Source organism: Apteryx mantelli, chromosome 8 (assembly GCF_036417845.1).
Source record: "Apteryx mantelli isolate bAptMan1 chromosome 8, bAptMan1.hap1, whole genome shotgun sequence".
Lineage (NCBI taxonomy): Eukaryota > Metazoa > Chordata > Aves > Apterygiformes > Apterygidae > Apteryx > Apteryx mantelli.
Window position 1 is genome coordinate 43106066 of NC_089985.1, and position 22515 is coordinate 43128580.

Consider the following 22515-nt stretch of genomic DNA (forward strand, 5'->3'; position numbering starts at 1 on the left):
ACCAGGCAGATCTGCCATGTTGGTCACAGAAGGACAAGATGAACTTTTTTCAAATGAAGAGATTTTCTAGAAAGTTTCTAATGGGCTTAATTGAGACTGTAGGAATTTGGGTCACATTCAGGGACTGATTTCATTCAGAAAATAAACACATTTGCATTTGGCAGGGGAGAGAGAAGCAGCCTGATGTCCCCAATCAGCACGGGAGAATCCCTCCCTCAACTTGCGACTGAGCTAGAGACAAGGCAGCCGTAGCTCCTCATGCTCTGCAGACGTCCCGACTGTCTCGTGAGTTATGTTTGAGCAAAGCAACAAGCCACCAGCACACACGGTGTTCCCAGCACTTTAGACAGACTAGACTTCACAGAGCAGTCTCCCTTGATATCATATTTTCAGAGTCATCTTTATTTCACTCTCCATTGCAGTCTGAAAGACTTGCACAAAGTGGCCAGCTGGCTTAGTTGAGGGTGGGGGGGGGAAAAAAAAAAACACACACTAATTAAAGTGTCTGCACACAATACTGCCAATCATAGACACACTGGGGAGGTGATGAGAGAGAAACTGTTTCTCTCCAATCCTTTTCACTTACAGGAATTATAGATGCTATATTGATATGTCTGCACTTGGACTAGACTGCAGTGGAAGGTTCTTTTCACTTTTGCATCATCAGAAGCAAGGAATCTGTATAGGAAGCCACAGATTATGGTTCTGAACTAAAAATGTGCTGTAATATTCACTAAACTGAGATGTTGTGGCTACTAGATTTGTTGAACTTTACTTGTTCACCTTTTGGAAGTGGTCTTTTGTCTGACTATCCAGCAAAATTCAGCTTTTGAGAATCCACACAAAGTAGCATTAAACTATTCATTCACAAGTATGGTTACTGGAATTGTACAAGGAAGGTGGCATTGAGAGCTAACTGGACACTGCTCGGATAGTGTTTTGGGACTCTACATGAACAGAGAAAACCTTACAAGATTAGAAATGCTCTCCTATATATCCAAGGTTCAGAATTACTCATGCTACTTTAATCTACAGGAGAACCATTTGGGGGCATGGGCAAGAAAGGCCTAGGAAAATGAACATTACTCTAACTTTAAAAAATAGTGGCAGGATGCCAGATCTAACTTTTATACTTGTAAAATGCTATTTTTGAAATTATTTCTTGAGAATATAGAAGCATTATTTCAGCTAAGCTGTTCCATCAGCAAAATTACTGAAGCCTGGTTTCCTGTGGATTTGTCTGTTGCCTTCCCTTCCTTTGCCCTCAGCTCCCCCCTTCCCAGCATCACTGAGCCCTTGGGCAGGACAAGGCCCTTGCTGTGTCCAAGCCGCTCGCTCTCCAACACGCACAGGCTGGTCAGTTGCTGCCAGGTAAAGCCTATTGCACTGACCTCATTTAATTTTTCCTCTGCAGAGGTACTAAGTTAGGTCATTTCCTTCCACCCAGCTTCCTACACTTTACATGTAGGCCCCTGATTATCTTAAAGATTCCTGTCCTCCTTTCAAGTTCAGTTTGGCTCAGACAAGATGTTTGGAAAAAAACTAAACGAAGAGGTCTCTTCAATCCAGTTACAGAAGCGAGCACAGAGATATTCTCCTAAATCCCAGGTACCTGAAGAAGTGTCTTCACACTCCAAGAATGCTGTTGAGCTAGAATTTCAGACTGGACACCAGTAAGTCCAATGTCAATTGATGTCTGTCTAGATTTGTGGGGGGAAAAAAAGCACAGAACCTTTCTGGCATGGGTTTCAAGTGTAACTGGGGCACACTGGAAATCATTTAAACGAGGACAACTAAAAGATAAGCCAGGTTAACTCCTTGGTTGGTTAGATGACTATATAATACTGCATACAAGTGAATAGTTATGAGGAAGAATACTATCAGAGCTTCCTCCAGAGGCACAGCACAGCTGACAGACAGTAATGATGTGCAGACACTGCACTGAAAAGGAAGCTCCACAGCAGCATCCCACAGGGACAGATGAAGACCTGGGTTACCTCCCGCTTTCAAACTTTGGCTGCCCATGCTGAAGCAGCCAAGGCGAGGCCGGCATTGCTCCGCTGCAATTCCAGTGGCATTTGATGAGTAAAACCACTGTTTCCAAGTAGAGATCTGTTACATTTTCTGCAGACAGAGGTGAGAAAATGAGGAGGATTTTCAAGGTCCTAGCAAGAACCCCAGGATAAACGAATGCTGTCAAATGACAGCTTGGCCCATTGCCTTCATGCTTCCTTTTTGCTTGAGTTTTCCTTCTGCAGCTTTTTCTAACAAGCAATTGGATTGACTTACCAGCATCAGTTTCTCCCCTCTGCTGCTGCAATCCATTTTCAGTTGTGTTCCTCTGCTTGCTCAGTTTGAGAGCCTGGCACAAGCTTATAACCATTTATAGCATTACAAGTTGGTACAGAAGCCGACATAAGCCCTGTCCGGGTTGGCCATTAACAAACCCAGTTTTGAGAACAGTTTTATTTGAAGTAGACATACTAAGCCACATTTGGAAGCTGATAGCACTCCCAGCAGCACATTGTTAGTCAGACCAGGTTTGAGATTAACACACCTCACATGCAGAGCTCAGCTGCAGCTCTACAAACATTGCTACACAACTGTCAGATGGCATAGTATGACTGTAAGCAGCCAATATAGCTTAAAAAAATCACATTATGCCAAGCAGCACAGGCTCTAGGACTGCTTTATCCTGGTGATAGCTCGCCCACAGAGCAGAATGTGCTGCTGGAGCAGCATTTCCTCAGATGTTTCCAGGTGGTGCAAATACAGTGCTTCTGTGAAGACGTGGAAGAAGAGGTGAGCTATCTGCTGGCTAACAACAAAGCACAAGGAACCAGGTTGCCTTTCAAGAGGACAGCGAGCACTGAGCTCTTCGTGGGTATGCGGTGAGCGCAGCACTTCAAGCACCTGCTGCAGCTGGCACAGTGGCATCAGTTTGCACCTCATCTCAGCACCCCGTCATGCCTCCTTTCCCACCTGCACACCCAGCACAGCAGTGGTTAGCAGACAGCAAGATGACCGAGAGATGGAAGGAGCATCCCTGCCTGGCCCGATAATGGAATATTTGATAGATGTATGAATACATTATCATACATCCACTGATATTTAACATTTTCAATGAAGAAAAACTCAATTTAAGCCATAATTATAGAAGATACCCTCTCTATAGTAACAATGGAAAGAGAACATTATCACTATTGCTTGTGGCAACAACTTGAACAAAAATGGGTTAGAAGGGAAAAAAATAATTACAGTAAGACATGCATGCCTGACTCTGAAAGAAAAATTGTTTATGCCTAATACATGAGAGAAATTGTTGAAGAAGAGTTCAGCGAGAACCTGGCTTATCTGCCACATGCAGCACACCACGCTGGCTCCAGCGGTGGAAGCAGCCCACCAGGCGACAGCCAACACCAGCTGCCGGGGGAGATCCTAACAGCGCGAGGGCAGCAGCCCCCATGGACAGTTATGCAAAATATAACTTCGATTTTGTTTAAGGTGCTCTCAGAAAAACGGAGCTGGAGAAGGGCAAGAGCAGCACCTGGCACACCAGCTGCTGCAGGAGGCCTGTTCACCAGGTTCACCACTGTGGGCAGCGGCGAAAGGGAGGGTCGCTCGTCAGGGGCTGCACCCCCGAGCAGTGGCATGGGAGGTCGCTCAAACTTCTGTGCTGGAATCCCAGCCACCATGATCGTAAAGAAAAAACTTATTGGTTACAGAAGAGCCAAAATATTAGTTTCATTCTCACTTGTGAAAAGGGGATAACAATACTTTCCTACCCCATAAGGTAGGAAAAGGTTTTCTACAGGAATGATGTGTCTGTCTTGTGAAAGAAACAGGGCACTACTTTGAGTCAGAGACTTTTTTACATTCATATCCTCAGCGGTGCATAGCACAGAGTGGGTTTTGTTTGTTTTGGTACTGGGGGGAAGGTCATCTAGATCTCTGGGTATCTGCCAAAAGCTATAAAATAAAATAAAAAAAACAATAAAAGACACAACTGCTTCTAACTCGCCAGGCAAGGCATTTAGCCAGCCGCAGTATATCAATCCTAACTATTTCATCTTGCCAACACAAACATTTGACCCTGCCTTGTTTCTTTTTCAAAACAGATGCCCTGCAAGCATGTCTCCAAGGTCAAGAAATGCAAGGTATTTTGGAGCAATGGTCAGAAAACTGAGGACCCTACACAGAGGATGCTGAGCTGACAGCCTCCTTGATTGCAGCCAGGCCTCTAAAGTGCAGGAGAAAGGCAGGTTCTTCAGTGGGCAGATCATACAAGATTTTAACATGAAGCAGTGCTTTTCCAAAGTGCACTGTGCTCAGCTGACTTCATTTCTGTGGCACTGGCTGGATCAGGCAGGACAAATGCAGAGTTGGATTTCACCAGTATCCTGGTTTCTTCCCCCACCCTCACCTCATCCCTGCGCTGGGACAATAGGAGAGGACAGGTCTGAACTTACAAACACGGGATTTCCCCTAGGCGAAGGGAGCACCTTGCCCTGCTAAGAGCAGTGCCGTTGCCGGCAGGACCTCCCGTCAGCACCGGCCACCGCAGCAGCAGCTTGCCATGAGCAACGGGCCAGACAGCCGGTGGCTATGGCACCAGCTTGGACATCCACACACCACCCAGTGCTAGCGGCCTTTGCAATCAGTACGGACTCGCACAAACCAAGGAGTCACCCAGATAGCTGGGTAGCTTTTCTGTAAGCTCAGAAAGAGATCGGAGGCGCTGGTTTCTTGAACGAGGCTTTTGTAATGGAAGCAGGCAACCTGCCCGCTGCGTTGGCAGCGCTGACCGGCTCCCTCTTTCCTTCTCCACCCCCGAGGGACAGCGTCCCGGAAAGACATCAGTGCAGTCACTGGAAGAATGTATTTATGATAACCAAGCGTAACAGAAGCAAGAGCCATGTTATTAAAGAAAAAAAATGTACAGTATTGAAAAGAAAGGGAAAGTACTGGCAATAAACAGTAAATAAGAACATTGAAACTACTGCCAAAAGCAGTACAAAAAAAAATCATGTCTCCCTGCATCATCATCACTTTTCATATACGATATGTAGAAATGCAAGACACAAGATCTTGTTAATAAAAATTGACATTTTCATACAAGTTTAAGAGTCTGGATTCCGCAAGGCCAGGTTCTCTGGGGTGCCGAGAGCTGGCCATGCCCAGGGTCTCCCAGGACTTTGGCAGGGTGAACTTGTTCTTTGTCAAAGAGCCATGTCCTTCAGCTCAGCAAGGCCCCTGAAGAAAGGGCATTTTTCTAAAGCAGGCAATCACATTTTAATCAACAGCATTAAGGGACTATGTAGGTCTTTACAATACTTCATTCTCTGATATTCTTAAATAACACTGCAAGCAGGACCACAAAAAAAAAAAAACACTTAAGATGCATTTGCTCTTAAAGAATTTGAATTAAATCCTTACTGTACCATTACTTTTAGACAAGAGTATGGGTCATAAAACTTAATTTTCTTAAGAAAAAAAAATGATAAAATCACTAGACACACCTCTACTTTTCCCAGTTGCATTTCAGGCCTGTAAAAGTATCTCATGGTCAGAAATGGAGATTTGCTTCCATTTGCTTCATACTTCTGAATGAATTCATACACTGAATTTCCTCTGTTGAGCCACTCTGGGGTGTGCTTCTCAACAATTTCTAGAAGTATTTATTAACATTAAGACCAGTAGTTTCCACATAGTTGATGATTATAACAAAAATAGATACCTAGCAAACATTGTAAAGATTTTGGATTTCTATAAGCATTTCCTTCATACTTCCTAAAATTTTTTTTTTTTTTTAAATAAAACCTGAATATATGCTGCCATCTACTGGAAAGATACTTAATCAAGCAAAATTTAAATGCATTTCCCCAGAAAATTTAATAGGGGCTCAACTTTCCTTCCCTGAAGTTGCTCTGTTAAACTCAAGAGGACTAATTCAGTTGCTTAAAATTAAGTATATACAGAAACTTGATTTAGAACAGTGAAGAAAATAAGCTAAAATGTAAACATTAACAAGTTTCCTAATACACCTTAAGGGTTTGTTCTCCCCATACCAGGGGCAAAAAAGTTTCTAACTCACTGTATCTGTACAAGTTTTTACTTGGAATTTGGTGATTCGTCCTAAATAATGACTTTCTCCTGGAATAATTATCTCAGGTTTTAGTTAAAGTGTTACATGGAATTCATGCTTTACAGTCTAACCACTCTTTACAACCTGCTAACTCTGAGGAAGAAATAATGGGGAACAGTATCAAAACATTGCTAGAAACATCTCAAAACCCCCATTTTTGCGAGCAAGTCCTCCTTAGGTACTGTGTCCAATCCAGCAAAAGTGGCTAGCTGTAACCGATTCAGTAAATACTCTTTTCCAGCTCAGACTGATGCTTCACGCCCTGTTCCCCGGCAGGCAGAGGACTAGCCCTCGCGTCCAGCATCCCACTCGGCCGGAGCACTGCACAGCCCCACGGCCACGGCCCTGCTCAGCCCAGCGTGTGCTGCTCCCCGGGACGTGGGGCCGCTTCCACACTCACCCCTTCGTGACTCGGACTTACCCTGCAGAAAACACCGCACTCAGGCCACATTTCTCAGGGCTATTACCCAAAGCACAGAGGCAGGGGGCACAGGACTTGCTATTTCTACGGGTTTTGCTATGGCATATCCCAAATGTTCTTTGCCCTATTAACAAGAAACCTCCAAGCGTGTCTTAACTCATATTCCTAAACTGTGGTCTCTAAGCACTTACTGGTGGTCTCAGTGGAATCACAAAATTCCTCTGCAACTCAAGTCATTACCGTACTAGTGAACTGGTAAAAAAATAGCGTTTCCTAGCATTTTTCTTTCCCCCCAGTCAGAAGAGCCTGTAGCCGGACGCAGCAGGGCAGGATGCCACACGGGAGGAGCAGCACAAGCAGAAGCTGATGCACAGGACGCTGCTCATTCAGATGCAGCCCACTGACCAGGTAACCTTCGCTGCTGTCGAGACAGCCAGCGGCTCCTCCGAGGTCGCCTCCCTAGGGGAGCCTGCCTCGCCGCCGGGAGCACGCCTGGACCCCGAACACCCTCCCAGGCTTTGATATTAAAAATGACACAGCCCTTCTGACACTGGATACAGGAAAGGCAAGATATTTTACTAGAACCGGAGAATGTGAGGAAGACATAGCAGTAAAGGTCTAGAAGAGAAACATATTAAAAAAGCCCAGGATATTATGTCAGTGAGGAAATACTGACAGAAAAAGCTGTCTACAGACTCGTCTGCAAATTCAATACATCTGTTAAAGGACAACATTAAGGGAAGAAATGGAATAATCTCTGTAAATTAAAGTTTGGGAAAGAAACAATAGAGGAAGAGGTACTACAGGAAGTAAACACAGTTCTTCAATTAAGTACTAATTACTGAGTAACTACAGTTACTACTAGTGAAGAAAAGAATTGAAGGAATCTGGGAACAGTCTAGCCCAACATAGGAAAGGACCAGACCTAAGAGCAAGAGAATTTCAAAGCAAGTGTTTAAAAACAAATCTTCTTACACTGAAGTGCAACAGACAAGGGCTCTGGAACTCATCAGAAAGGGTGTGGAATAATGAAACTTGGATCATGGCAAACACTTGGCCTAACGTGCTCTTAAAAGGGTATTATCTCCATAACATTGGACACCTAGAACATAGTAGGCATAGCTTAGCTCAGAAATAAGTGACCCGATTTACTAAGAAAACAAGCAAGCTGTGCTGCCTGAACAATTCAAGGAAAAATAAAATGACCAAGCAAACCACCAGAAACAAGTAAATATTAAAGGATAGTGACTAATTATTTCCAAATACTGAGGAGGTTCTTTAAAGTTCAGTCTTTACCAATCTGTATTTTTCAGTCCGTTCACTAGTAATTTGGAGGACCATGCAAGATCTCACACAAGAGTGCTAAACTAGAGGAAACAGAAGGGGGAAAACACCCTCCAGAGAGGACCAATCCAAACCACAAAGCGGTCTAGAGCCCTAGAGGAATAGACATGCATAAACAAGATATGAGGGTGTATCATAAAACTGAAAAAGCACAGCTCAAGAAGCTCACATTTATTACATCTCAAGGGAGTTACAGCATTGCATCTGCTACAGGGTCATTCTGCATCCTGGATTTTAGGAGCAAGAAATAATTTCCATTGTCAGTCTCATTCAGTTTTATTTATAAAGCACCCTTCAGAAAGCATATTGAAGCAATACTGCCAAGGTCAGTAGGACCTAAACCTGACTTCCCTCATACCTGATCGCACACTAACACAGTCCTTCCCTCCCCACAAGACCACTGCAGTCAGCATTATTTTCCTCTTAAAAAACACAAGAGATATTAGTGTGACCAAACAGCATTTCCCATCCAAATAAACTGAAATTACATCTTACCTTTCCTTCAAGGGAAGCACTTTACCAACAGCCAAAAAACAACAAAACCTTAAGCTGTATCCTATTTACTCTTACATTAATGCTTCACAAGCCACCTGCCTCCCCCACACCACTGCCTAAAGCTTCACCCCCCCCCTCCCCCAAGGAGCGTGTGAGCTCCTTTATAACATGGATTGCAGCTAATGCGCTCCACCTGGACCAGCTGCCAGCACAAATCAGTAGAAGGGCCATTTCTTGCCCTCTGAGTTTGCAACAACCAGGAGATCAGAGCTAATGACACAACCTAAAATGCCAAGTTGGCCTGATGCAGCATGCACAAGGGAAAAAGTTTGAAAAGTTTCACTATTATGCTACAAAGAATTACTTTTATTAGCTTGCATGTTTTTAAAGAATACCTAGATTAGTATCCCAAGTGGCAATTAAAGGAGATGATCTTATTGTCACTTTGCTGTGGAGGGACCTAGCAGCCTGCCAGTGCCTGCAGGGAGGTGATGGAGGAGGCAGAGCCAGGCTCTGCACAGTGATGCATCGTGGCAGGACAAGACACCACAGATAAAAGTTGAAACACAAGAGGTTCAGATTGGGTACAAGCACAACCTTTTTTCCCAAGAGGACAGTCAGGCAGGGGAACGAGTTGCCACGAGAGGTTATGCAGCCTCCATCCTTGGGGGTTTTCAAGACCAGACTGGATAAAGTCCCACACCACCTGGTCTGACCTCAGAGCTGACCTTGCTTTGGGTTGGGGGCTGGAGTAGAGACATCCTGAGGTCCTGAATTATCCTGTAATCCCGCAGTCCTGTGATGAGCTCTGAATCTCTGCAGAACTCTTGAAAGCTCAAGGTCATGTTAACGTACCATATTTACACAAACTCAGAACAAATCCATGCAAATGAAAAAAATTTTTCACTTGCTTTTACAGTTCGTTATGAGTAGTTTGTGAACATGTCTCTTACCAGTTTCCTTTTTTTCTTTTTGGAAAATTGTTATTTTGGAAGGATAAGAAATGGCTTGTTTTCTGTTGGATTTGCTATAAAAAGACATAGCAAATTTTAGGATTAAAAAATCTGACTTAAGGTTATGAGTATTTATTTTTCACTGAAAGCTATTTTTGCCTATCCTTCATGAAGTTGTCAGTAACTTCATATTCACAGCAAAGCTCTGCTTCGTGGAACTTCATCTCATTTCCAAAGTTCAAACTGAGTAACAGGTGAAATTCTGAAATTAGAAAATAGAACGTTAAAACACAAGTGAACCCATATGCTTGCTTTCCCGTAACGAGCTGTGAAGAGCGCATGTGTGGTGGAGCAGGTATCACACGCGTTGCAGGAGCAGCATAGATAGCGGAAACGATCGCTATGGGAGAGACAACACTGAACCCTTCATTTCCAAATCCCACGTTTTGAGAAAGTCCTTGTACAGTTCTGCCCTGCTCTTATCAGCTGACTAATTCAAGCGGTTTCAAGTTCCTCATCAGCTAATCTGTTGCTTAGGTAAAGAAGTCGTGCAGGCTGAAAACTTCTCGGGGGCTCACTCAGAGAGGATGCTGCTGCGCGAAGAGGAGGCTCGCGGGCCAACGACCACGCGCTGCTCTCGCCACCGGCGCGCGCCAGGACCCTCCTCCACCGCGGACGCAAAGGCAGAGCGCGCTCTCGCGATTAAAAAGCACTTCCAGAGCAAACACACAGCTTGCGGTTTGATATACACATACACAGACACACGCTTCATCTCCGCAGACGCAATTTCTCATCCCGGAGAGGGCAAGAGCAGAGAAGCAGATGGAGGAACTGATAAATAACTGCAGAGTTTCAGCAAACCACCTTGCAAAGGCAGAATACAGACTTCAAGGGTAAGTCAGAGGCACCGTGCAGTCGCGTACCAGTTCTGGACCGTCCCGAGGGCGGTGGGTGGCGAGCGGGGCACGGCCGCGAGCTCTGCGCCGAGCGGCTCCCGAGCCGCCCACGGCAGAAACCGCACTGCGGCTCGGGTACGGACGACCGGAGAGGAGGCTCGCTGCGGGGAGCGCGGCCCCAACGGCTCATACGCAATCTAACACAACGCGTGAGTAAAAATACTCAGCAGATAAAAAGACAGAATTTTAAAATATTGTATGCCTACAAAAATAATGAGTGATGAAAGGCGATAGAGAACTGTCACATCAAACAATGAAAACACTATTAGAGATGGGCTATTTAAATATTAAACAAATATCTGGAATTTCTGTAAATGCTGAACAATGAGTGATGAAATGTTATTTTTCCTGATCTGTTCATACTGCAATTATGGACTCTATACTCCAGCTAAAAAGATCATTTATCTTAGACTGGGTATCTCAATTGCTTTTTTCTCCAGTAAATTACAGATATCACCTTCAACTGGTAACTAAGCACAGCAAAGAAGTTTCAGGCACAGCTGTTATGCTCATAAAATATTTAACATTTGTGCAACATATGACTTTTATAAATATTCTTATTTCTGTTTTTGTGAATCTTTTTTATAGCTGATTTATGCATTCCTAAAAAATGAATAGATACTACCAAGAAAAGCTGATTTTAGGAAAAGAAAGGCTATTTACAGGCAAATATTCTGAACTCTATTCCCTTTTTTACAATACCACCAACAGTGTTAATATTAACAACAATAAATATAAATTATCTTTCTATGATTTGATCTGAGGCCTAAGGGAGGATTTCTGTAGTTTGGGATATTTGTTTTAGAAGAAAATTACTGGTCTAGGCAGACCCATGTCCAAATTCCTTTTCCCCATCAAGCACTTCATTCAAGTAAGTCTGCAGGAAGATGAAGCTTTGTCAAACTAAACAGATATTATAAAAGACCCATTACAGTTAACTCCTGGGAACATTTATAATTTTATTCATGCAAGCAGCTGTACAGAACTCTCTTCAATGTCTCACATATACATTTGCAGAACTGGACTTAAAATACAAAGGTAACGTGACATTTTAAACACACCTTTTCACACTTAAAATGTCATCACCAATGAATATGAACTCTTAAAAGCCATCCTGACATCTCAGTATAAATGGTTCCTTTAGCATGTCTCATTATCAGACCAAAACCAAAACCCTCTACTATAACATGCCACTAAACTTATGTCTCCGTGTACCTGAGTCAAAATACAGAAAGCGTCGGCTCCAGATGTTTGCGCACTACAGACAACTACAGGAAGACTGGACTGTAACAAACACTATACGGCAAAATAAAAGGCAGAGGGTGAAAAGAGCCAGAAGCAGAAAACAGGGAAGGAAAGCTGTCAGTCTGGGTCTAAGCATATATACCAAATGTATGTATATTTGGCTACCAGTATAGACCAGATAGATTTCTGCAGTAGTACAGATACACAAAGAATTTATGCAAAACAAACTAGAAGCATAATTAACTGTATGTATGAAAACAGAAAATGAAACTAATCAAAGTAGAAAATGTGCTATGGAAAGTCAGCAGCTAGGACAAAACTACTGTACCAGAAGTTGGCAGAGAGGAAGTGCAAATACATTCCTGCAGAGCTAATGGCATAGGGTTTGGTATGTATACAGTTACTGAGCCAAAGCTTCCACATTTCTGCTACAAATAACAAAAGTCAAAATTTCAATTGTCATTTAACTACCTTAACAATGTAGGGATTTCATCCAGTTATTATACGGTACTAATAATCTAGTCCTACAAAAAAGGACATGTAACTGCATAGATTTGCAACATTTATTTTATAAATGGAAATATTTTATGCCGCACCATTCAATCTGAAATACCAGTTATTTATTTTCCCAGAACTAAAGAAAAATCTGAGCAATATCAGAGACTACAGTGTGGTGGCTAACGATATTTAATTTTTTTTTAACTGAGCAAATATGAAAAGGTAGTATAATATCACAGTTTTATAATTTCTAAAAATGAGTATTTTTAAGAAGTATTATCTTTTCATTGTGTCTATATAACAGCTTAGTTCAAATTACAGAAATGACATCAAACTTTTGCATTCTCATAAATATTCACAGTGTGACTATTTAACATTTGAGGCATCAGAGTCAATTTATATGTCTGATACTGGAAGCACAGGTGCCTTGTATAGACACTCAACTTTGGTTCGACGTTCCTTCACTCTTTCAACACTTGCCTTTGCTTCCTGCAATCTCTCATTAGGCTTTTGTGAAACAACAGAGGCCACGATTGTTTTTTCTGCCAAGTTCTCTTTTTGTATCCTCAACTGCCTGCAGAAAAACAAAGGGAGAAATCTTAGTCTAACTTGTATAACCTTCTTTTATGGTTAAGCTTTCACAAATTAGCTACACAAGTTTCCCGGGAAAAAAAATTATCTTTAAAATTTGTTTTCTTTTATGTGAAATGTTCTTGCACTTTTTTAAACTTTAAAAAGCTTTCTATTTTCAGGTTATACTGTTTCTTCAAATGTAACATTTGTAAAAGTTTATTTTTTTCCGTCTTTCAGAGCAACATACATCTAATCTGCCGAACGATCCCTCTAATGATGGATTTGGAACGTGACACGGTGGGCAGACGTTTCTCTCTCAGCTTCGTCCCACAGCACGTGCACAGGCCCCAGCGTAAGTGGCTGCTTCTCCTCGGGGGCAGGAGCTGCCTTCCTGTCACGAAGCTGATTCTACCACGTTACCAGGAAGAGGAGACTTTGCAGGCAGGAGCTACGTGCTACGGCACGGCTGCGCAACTCGAGGCCCTGCGGACAGCCCCCGCTCTGCTGCTCCCCAGTCGCCAGAGCGCGGAGTTACGGACGCGCCAGGGATTACACGCCGCTGCATTTACAAAGAGATGGAGCACTGCACGTAGTTAGCATCAAGCATCTGAGACTTACTATTTAGCCGATATGCAACAGGACTATCTTTCTTACAACAGTAACCGTGATTTTGCAACACCGCCACTCTTCACTGTAAATTAAGAGTTACATAGGACTTCCCTACTAAACTGCACTCCACTAATATAACTACTTATTTTATTACAAATGTAGGAAACCTACTGCTAGTAGAAAAACACGATTTGAAAGGATTTGTTTTTAGCCTGATTATGTAGAATCATCATGCTCAGAAATGAATATTTGTGCTTGTTTAAAATATTATATTTTACTCCAGTATTACAGTTAATGAGGTAACATATGTTTTCAGAGATGAATCGAACAGTAGGGAAAACCTGACCAAAGGGATTAGGGCAGAGAAAGGGGAAACAAGCCCGTTATTTTTCTCCGAAAGCAAGTTGCAAGTTCAAAGTTCGTAGATCCCCACAGTGTCAGTGTCGCAATAGTCCCGGTACCACAAGTGCACTGAGGTTCACAGCGTCGCACAGTGACGAGAGTACACCATGTATGTGCACTACTTGTAAATGTAACGCCGATCCACTTCAAATAAATTTTATTTAAACCGTTTCATAAAAAGTGCACCCTAAGGTGTGTGGCTTTATGTGAATATGCAAATTGGATATATGAAAACAATACCCTATTACTCTGCAAAGCTCGAACTCATGTATATTCAGAATCACACGCGTTGACATTTGCGACAAAAACAGGCATTTACTGATTTGCAGATTTGATAGTTAGAAAGAGACTATTACGATTATCTAGCCTGACCTTCTAGATAACATAAAATATTTTCATTGTGTAATTCCTATATCAAGCCTGTAATTTCTGACTGACTAGAGCAAAGACATCCAATCTGATTGAGAGACTTCAAGTTATCAACCACATCTCTAAGTGAGCTGTTCTTATGGCAAATTGCTATCAAATAAGTTGCAACTTATTTCTTCTCTAAATTTGCCTACAGCATCAGCTTCTAGTCTAGAAATTCTTTCTTCCCAAAGATCCTTCCAGGCCACGCGCACACGCTCACATCGCTTGCTAAGCTCCTCGTGGATAAATGACAGAACTGAGCTTCTCCAGTGAATTCAGGTATCTCTGTGTAATTTATTTATCATTTGCAACACCATTACTGTTTTTAATTCCACTTAGCCTGAAGAATAAACAGCTTAAGCTGAGTGCGATGAACCCAATTACATTCTGTGCATCATCAACTAAATCATTTATTAATTTACTATTCATCACAAGTCTAATTCAAAAGAATACAGCTGACTGGTTTGGGTGTCACTGAGGTCATAATCTGAGAAATCAATGACGGAGGCGTAACTTCCTGTATCATACAGAACTTTTACAAACCATAATGATATACAAAATGGAAACTGATTCTCTCTTCTTTCAGATCCCACAAACATGAAACTTCACATTTATTTTGAAGTCAATTTTCAGAGCACAAGGCACCTTTTAAGGTATCATTACATGTTTTGAAAAGACTGCTTATATATAAGATGATGAAACAGTAATTTCTCATTTTAGAGAAAAACTATATTGGGCAATTTATTTTTACTATTAATTTACAAAATTATAACTTTCATGGTTCAAGATCTCATCTTAATTGAACCAGGATAAATTATCAAATAAACACTGACATGCCTGATTCATTTTTTTGCAGCCAAATTGGCTTAAGTTAGGAAACACTTCAAGATTTGCATCACTAATTTCAATTCAACATTCAATCTAACATTGCATTAAACAACACAGTTAGATTAAAATGATTGTGTCTTATCTAAACAAGATATCACTAAGAAAATATTTTGGGCAGCAGCATGAATGAGTAGAAAAATTCACTGTTATTTTCTGTTACAGCAGTGCTGCAAACAGTGACCTTTCTTATTGCTAAATGAAGTGTAGCTCTTCCAATTTACAACAGCAGTAGAATTAAGTTTATTTTAATTTTGTATTTTTTCTTTTGGAAGAACGTTTTCTTTACAATACTGTAACAAAAATTTTGATCTCTTCGTGAAGCTGAATATGATTTATCTGTATTTGATTTATTCAACAAACAAGTACTGAAATATCTATCAAACATATGGATGTATTTAAGTATAGGAAAATAATTGCCTTTTGAGCAATACATTCATATTAACTGCACTGAATGTTAAAGGAGACATACCTCTGATCCTGAAAATTTTTAATCAGCTGCTTAAATTTCCTCATTTGTTCTCTACTTTCCTCAACAATTCTTTGTCTTTCCTTTATGCCATCATCAAGTTTCCTCCATCTGTCAAGTTTTAACAAACCCTGTGTCAAAGCAATATGTCGAGCACTGAAGTCTTGGCCTAATGAATACTCAAATGCTTTTTGTTTCTTGCTTTCTAAGAACTGAGTATGCCTTTGCCTCACATTTTCAATAAATCTTGCTCTTTTCTTTTGATGCTGTTGTAAAGCTTTTTCAGTTCTCAGGCCCTCTTCTTCACGTTTTTTCTGAATACTGCGCTGTTTCTCTTCAAGAAACTCTTGAACATAACGGCTACCTTTCTCTTTGGCAATTTGCATTTGTGTAACCTTACACAGCTTTTGAGCTTGGCTATCATGTTGTTCATTCTCTGAGTAGAATTTATCAATAACATAAAATGGGCCAAACCTTATAGATCCATACATTCTAGCAAAAACCCTCTTTTCTAAGCTAACTGGATGGTGTCTGGCATTATGCTGTGGAGCAGAATGACTGTGAAAATGACATTGCTGTAGCTCGCACCAGGTGGCTGGTTTATCTTGAAATGGTGTCAGCTTATCAGCCGGATGAAAAGGATTTTTAGAAGTTGAAGGGCTAAATTTCATTTCTGTTTGTTTCTCCATATCAGTGTTTTCCATTTTCAGGGGACCTAAAAGATAAACAATATAACATTAAATCCAGTCTTTGGAATATAAAATGTAGAATTTCAAAAATTTTCTTTTTTTATTAGAATTTAGATTTGATGACAATATACCTACTATGTAAGGCAAGTTACTGTCTTGTTGTGCTGAATTAAGTATTACAGCCCTTTGAAATACAAGTAAAATACGTTGTCCTCTATGTACTGTGTTACCATCTCCCAGAGTCTGCATGTTCAAACACGTTAATAAGCATGGTTACTAAGCAGTGGTTCAAAGTAAAAAGGAACTTTCCCTGAGACAGCATAAGTGCTGAGTGCCAAGATATGGTCCAGCACTGTTCCAAAAAAATAGGCCTGAAAAAACAGGTCAAATCAAGCCTTTCTATCAACTGTTTCTCTACCCTGAGCTCTATAAACAAAGTAAATAAAAATAAGTAATTTCCTCAAAGTTTCACAACTTCCTAAAATGGTAGCTTTTTTAAATATAGATTTTAAAAATCTTCTGACAAATGCAAAATCCACAGCATGAAATTATATACAAATAGAAGATGATAATACAAATTATGTTCCTTCATGTCCACATTTATAATATATTTCCTATCTACTGGTCTAATAGTTCTTCCAATATTTCCTTTGAAATTATACATCAGATTTATGTGTAATTGTATATTTCATCCACTATATTCATACATAAAATCCAATTCTCCTGTTTTTATAATCCAAATATGAATGAGGTTATAATAGTGTTTATGTCACTTTATTTACAAGGAAAATTTTAACAGTATGTCCATATACAAGATTATGAATTATTTTTGCAGGAGATTTTGTTTGCAAAACAAAGCCCTCTATTTCTAAGTCTCTTATAAAGCCAAGGTTCTTTTTATTGTGTTCTGTAATAAAAAACAATTCAAGCATTCCATACAGCATTCAAAAAGTTACAATACCTGCTTCTTTTGCTCTTTTTTTTTCCCCACTTATACTACTTTGGAGGTAGCGTGAATAATTAATCAGGGCTAGATTAAAAAACAATTCGCTTTTCAAGGAAGTGGACTGAAGAAAAGGAGTAGTGATGGAATACATTTGCTCCACGGAAGACAAATGCAAGAAAGCCCAGCAAAAGCTTCTAGTTCTATAACTTACAGAATCCAAATCATATAAATAAATTCAGCAGGATGATCCATATTTATGAGGAAACCCCCCAAATTCTTTTAAAAAATTCAGTGGAAAAACCCTCTAAAACTCAGAGGCAGCCAGATCTGATATCATGGATCCCTCAAATGCACATCACATAAAGGAAAAACACCGGATTATCTTCACTGACATTAAAAGAATGAATAAAAAATGAGGCAGAAAGACAGATAGAAGAGAACAGAACAGATCGGACTGTGGGTAAGAAAAATGAAGTGAGCCTGAGGTACAACAAAAGGGAAAAATGAATATATTAATCACAGCCCTTCAGGTAAAAAGGCAGAGGCAAGCGCGGCCCATGCCGCGGTGCGACATCCGCGGCCGCCCGAGGTCGGGCTCCCCGTGCAGCGGCCGGTCCACAGCATCAGCGGCCGCTCGGGTCCGGACGGAGCGTCCCGCCGCCGGAGCGAGCACGGCCCCGCGGCACACGGCCTCCCCGGGGCCCCCAAGCACCGGCCGCTGCACGCCGTAGCCGCGCACGCGGAGTTACGTGCTACGCAGCTCGCACGGCTGGGAGAAGGGGCGGCGGGGCAACAAAAGGCAAATTCCCAGGTATTTTGGCAGCTTCTGCACCCATGATCCTGAACAGCATCCTCGCTCAGGTGAGCTGCTCTCAGAGAGCAGAAACGACTCGGCAGCAGTGAACCACAGCGGGACTTTCTGAACAGACTTCTGCGAGTCTTCCAAGGATTTCAGCATAATAAGAATGGGAAAGGTGGGCTACTTCCATAGCAATTAAATTGCTACAGTACATACGATTTACCTTTTCTGGAGGCATTTAAATAAGTATTATGGACAGTAACTGTTCTCATTAATAACATATTGGTCCTATACTTTCAGACTGGTAATACTATCTTGTGGCAGGAATTGTCTATACAGTGCAAATTAAAAAATGTATGCTGTGATAGCTCTTGGGAAGAGTACGTGTTCCAGGGTCAAAGGTATAAGGTTAGGTAGCTATTTCTTAACTTTTTAAGGATCTTTTTATATCACTAATAAAAATTATTTAAAGAGGTGTGAAACAACATTAAAAAAAAATCTCACTGGAAGTAACAGAAATTAGTACTTAAAAAAGTAGCAAAACCATCTGAATTTACCTCAAGATTCTACATTGAAATTCACGGCTTTGAGGTATCACTCCACACAGACCTTCCAGCTCTCCCTAGCACCTAGAGACCAAGTAGGAGAATTTTTTGCTGATTTCTTTCTTTGAATTAAAGGCTTTTTATTGTTTAATAATTGATTTTATTGTTAAAATTCATGGTTTATTATCAATTTATTATTCACTTTATTCATTTATTAAACAGTTTCTATTGTTTAATATTATGGACCAAAGGCTGATATCTATAATGTCCAGCGGCAGATGCACAAGGAAGAGAGTATTAACAGGGCAAGCACGAAGAGCCCTTCCCCCAGGATCACTCCTATCTTCCAGCAATCCGGGTCTTAAGACTGCCGGAACCAGAGTAGCTTTGCGTTTAACAGCCTTTGACGGATTTGTCTTCCTTAACTTCTTTTCCAGGATTTACTGTCTGGCTACAGTCAAAAAAGTAATTTCTTACACGTTTGCAGATCAAATCCACTTGCCCCTTTATTCCAGTAAAACTTACAGACGTTTTCCTACTGCAAGCAAAACAGTGTAAGCCAATACGGAGTAGTTTCGCAGGAACAAACTCCCATTTGTTCTGCTCGTGCACTACTGTTTAAAGGAGACGACGCTGCAACTAAAGACTTACTGTCTGCCAGTTACGATCTTGAAAAATACATTGTCAGATTTCCAAGCAGCTGAAACCAATCAGATGCAGAGCAATTGAGAAGAAATAAGTAGTAAATACCAAATTTTACATTTTAAAGGCTCAATTTTCTATTTGTCAACATGTAAGAGGGGAATGAAAACATTCAGTGTTTCACTGAAGTGAAAGACTTCTCACTCAGCAGAAATGGAAAGAAAACATGAAATTTCATTGGAAAAGAGCATAGTCTGACACACCAGGGATAGCATGACTATCTAAACTTTGTGGAAAACAATCCAGATCTAGTTTGTGTCTCACATTTCACAAAAACTTTGCTTTCCATCCTCAGTACAACAATCCTTTGCTGGGATGTCCTCTTATTCTGGGAGGCAAATCGTAATTCCAAATGCTATTCGTGGGATCTCGCTACTCATTGCTGAAGCAGAATGCCGCCGTGTGTCAGAGAGCCTCAGCCTGCCCACGTTTAGACTGAGCATCATTTACTCCTCCAGCATCGTCTAGATTAGACAGCCTGCATATCTGTGACGAATTAAGATTTTGTCCAATGACGAGACACTACTACGAACTTTACATTTCTGGAGTGCTCAGGTTGCTGTAGTTTCACAAGTTCATTTCCCCCATCTAATGAAGTTTTATATTATCCTGAAAAATGATGTATGCTGTAACACACATCAAGCACGAATATGCTGGGTGGGTATCAAGATGAACTAAACACAATTAGAAAGTCATCTTTTATGCAACTGAAAGGATAATCATTATCATCTTTTCAACATTTGTTTAACTACTGCTGTATGTTTTATAAGCATCAGCACAATTACCCTATCTGTTTCCAAATGTCTTCCTTTTCATTAACACAACATAAAAGAATATCAAAGAACATAATTCCCGGAAAAAATCAGTCTAATCAGCTCCAAAACAAATTCTCCTTCTATTCCGAACCGTGCAACTTCCGCAGGACACAACCCACAACAAGCACGCTCAAACCCCGACGTGCGACTCCGTGTTGCGCTCAGCGACCGGGGGGACGCCTGGGCTGCAGCAGTGCCCAGCGCAGCTCTGAATCCAGCTCGCAGCGCCCTGCAGAGACCACCGCGCTCGCCCCGAAGGGTACCGACTTCCCTGCCCTCGGCAAGCGCCTACTCACTCTTCCGCCACCTTACGCACAGAAATCTCGCCAATGAGACCCGAAGAGGCACACAGCAACGAACCCCACGTAAGAGTAAGCACGGTACAGAGACAGGTGGGTATGAGGGAAAGGCTGGATAAGAATTCTACAAAGTTATTAAGGGTGGGACTATTTCTGAAGAGAAGTCTTTGTGGAACGGGTACAGCATGCCTAAACACAAGATTTGCCTTAGCAAAATTTTTAAAAGAGTATTGCATAGCTGAGATGCTGGCAATTTTATGTTGAAATTTACGCAGCTGCCCCTGAAGGTTTCAGACACTGTGCTACGCTCCTTGTTCCGTGTTCCTTGAGTGTAACCAAAGGCAGACGGCTCTGCCTTGTCAAGTCTTTGCTAAAAACTAAAAGTTAAGACGCCTCCTCTGTTTCTTAATCATACCTCAGTCCTTTTCTCCTTCAGCCTCCTTGTCTCAGCCTACTTCTGCCATTTCCCTGGGGCTTTATTTTATTCTTAGAAATCAAATAGTTTATTTTTTCAAACCAGAAGAGGGCAACATTGGAAACTGAGCAGAGACTGACTAGAAGTCTCTGTCCTAGTGCCAAGCTCTCGTACTGGCACAGAGTAATCGCTGGAGGCGAGTTCAGCTTTGTCCTAGCCCTGGCTGCAGGGAAAGTCCTCAGGTCCGTCATGGAAATGGCACGTGCACTCTGAATTCGCCAAACTTGGCCGGGCTTCCATGAGAACAGAATAAAATAGCCCCTACCACAGTAGATCCTTCCCAAGCTTTTCAGCTACTTTATCCAAAGCTGAATATAAGAATTGTTTAGAGTACTGAATTTCATTTTTCCTAATATGGACAAAAAGCAATGTTTTCACTACACTTTATCTTGGAAATATCTACACTTCTACTAGAACAAGACACCCAAATGTCTGCTCAAGTGTCAAAGCCTGCGTTTGTCAGCACTTAAAGCACCTGTGGATGGGTTTCCACAAGCGACAACGCTGGCAGGCTCAGGAACATAGCGAGCCATTTGGGTATCGAGTAGCACGACAGCTCTCCCAGGAAGGGCTGGGAGCCAGGAACTAGGGGCTTTTACTGATTTGCTCCTTTATTCTTATCCCCGAGGCACTCACTAGTTCTGGACAAGTTTAATAATAAGTATCATACCTGGCTAACATGGATGACAACATCTCTTGTCTTCATACTAAGTTTCATCTTATTTATGGTTACTGATTTTTTTATTTTACAATGTATTATGAAAGAATTATGACTAACCCTTCCTCCACAGAGATCCTTCTTGCTTGACATTAATCTTTTCTCTTTTTCGCAAGATGGGCAAAGTAGAGGTAATTGGCTGTCTTCTTCCAAGACATAAACCAGGAAGTTCTTTAAAATCATTCATATGTAAGACCTGTTAACAAAACAGAACTTATTCTAATTAAAATGCCACTGTACTAATAAAAATGAAGCCTTAAGGGACTAATACAGAATGCATCATTTTTTGCATAGTAAGTATATACTTATTCTACGATTTAAAGCAGAGGATGTTCTCCTTCTGCTTTTTTTTTTTTTTTTTTGAAAGAACCACTATCTCTTTCTTCAAAACTCTAGCCAGTGTCAATATTTAAATGGGTGGATGAATTTTTGTTCCAACCCCACACCTCCGTGCTCCTGGAGTAAATCCCAGCTTTGACTGAACAGCCCTTCAGTCATCACCTGTTAAACTGCAGAAGGATGCATCTTGGTGTGTCACAAGGGCACCTCTCCTTTAATAGTGTCAGCAAGCACACAGTGCCTCTAGGCTAGAGCTTAGGAGATTCTCACTTTTTTAAGTGAACGTAAGGCATGTAAAGCTTGCTTGGCTGCAACTGACATTTTTTATTTATTTGCAAGATACACAGTAGCTATTCATTCCTTTGTCATGCAGACATTTGTTCTCTGACCTAAAGTTTCCAATTCAGGACAAAAAGTGTCTACCATTCACCTCCTGTAATTTTGGCCCTTTTTCTGAGACTGCCAACAAAGATGCCAAAGGAACTACGTCAAGTAGGGTATTTTATGAGGACGATATTTGCTAAATGAAAATTAGACCATTTTGCACATGCTACAGAACAGCATCAGATGTTAACGCTTTTATCTTACTTCTGTGAACCAGATTCAAGCAGACAGCCTACAGTTATTTGGAAAAGAATGACAACAGTTTGCAGAACCTGAAACATCCAGCTTCCTCGGCTTGTAATATTCCATGGGTCTGTCAGTGTGATTCATGAAAGGTTGAACATATTATTTGATATGCACACAGCATCTGATATAGTCACTGCCCAGAATGTCATTTC

At 41.2% G+C, this 22515-nt stretch overlaps 1 protein-coding gene across 4 annotated transcripts in view; it reads right to left on the reverse strand.

Moving 5' to 3' along the window:
- Nucleotides 1-11260: 11260 nt before the first annotated feature.
- The window catches only part of LRRIQ3 (leucine rich repeats and IQ motif containing 3), a 38989-nt gene continuing 27734 nt past the window's right edge, over nt 11261-22515 (reverse strand). For 3 of the 4 annotated variants that reach the window (XM_013945128.2, XM_013945126.2, XM_013945127.2), the window contains exons 7-9: nt 21455-21590; nt 15410-16121; nt 11261-12631 (exon numbers count right to left, since the gene is read on the reverse strand). In XM_013945128.2, coding sequence (XP_013800582.2) covers nt 12454-12631; nt 15410-16121; nt 21455-21590 — 1026 coding nt within the window. In that variant the 3' untranslated portion in view covers nt 11261-12453. The remainder of the gene's footprint in view (nt 12632-15409; nt 16122-21454; nt 21591-22515) is intronic. The other variant, XM_013945129.2, reaches the window with a different exon arrangement.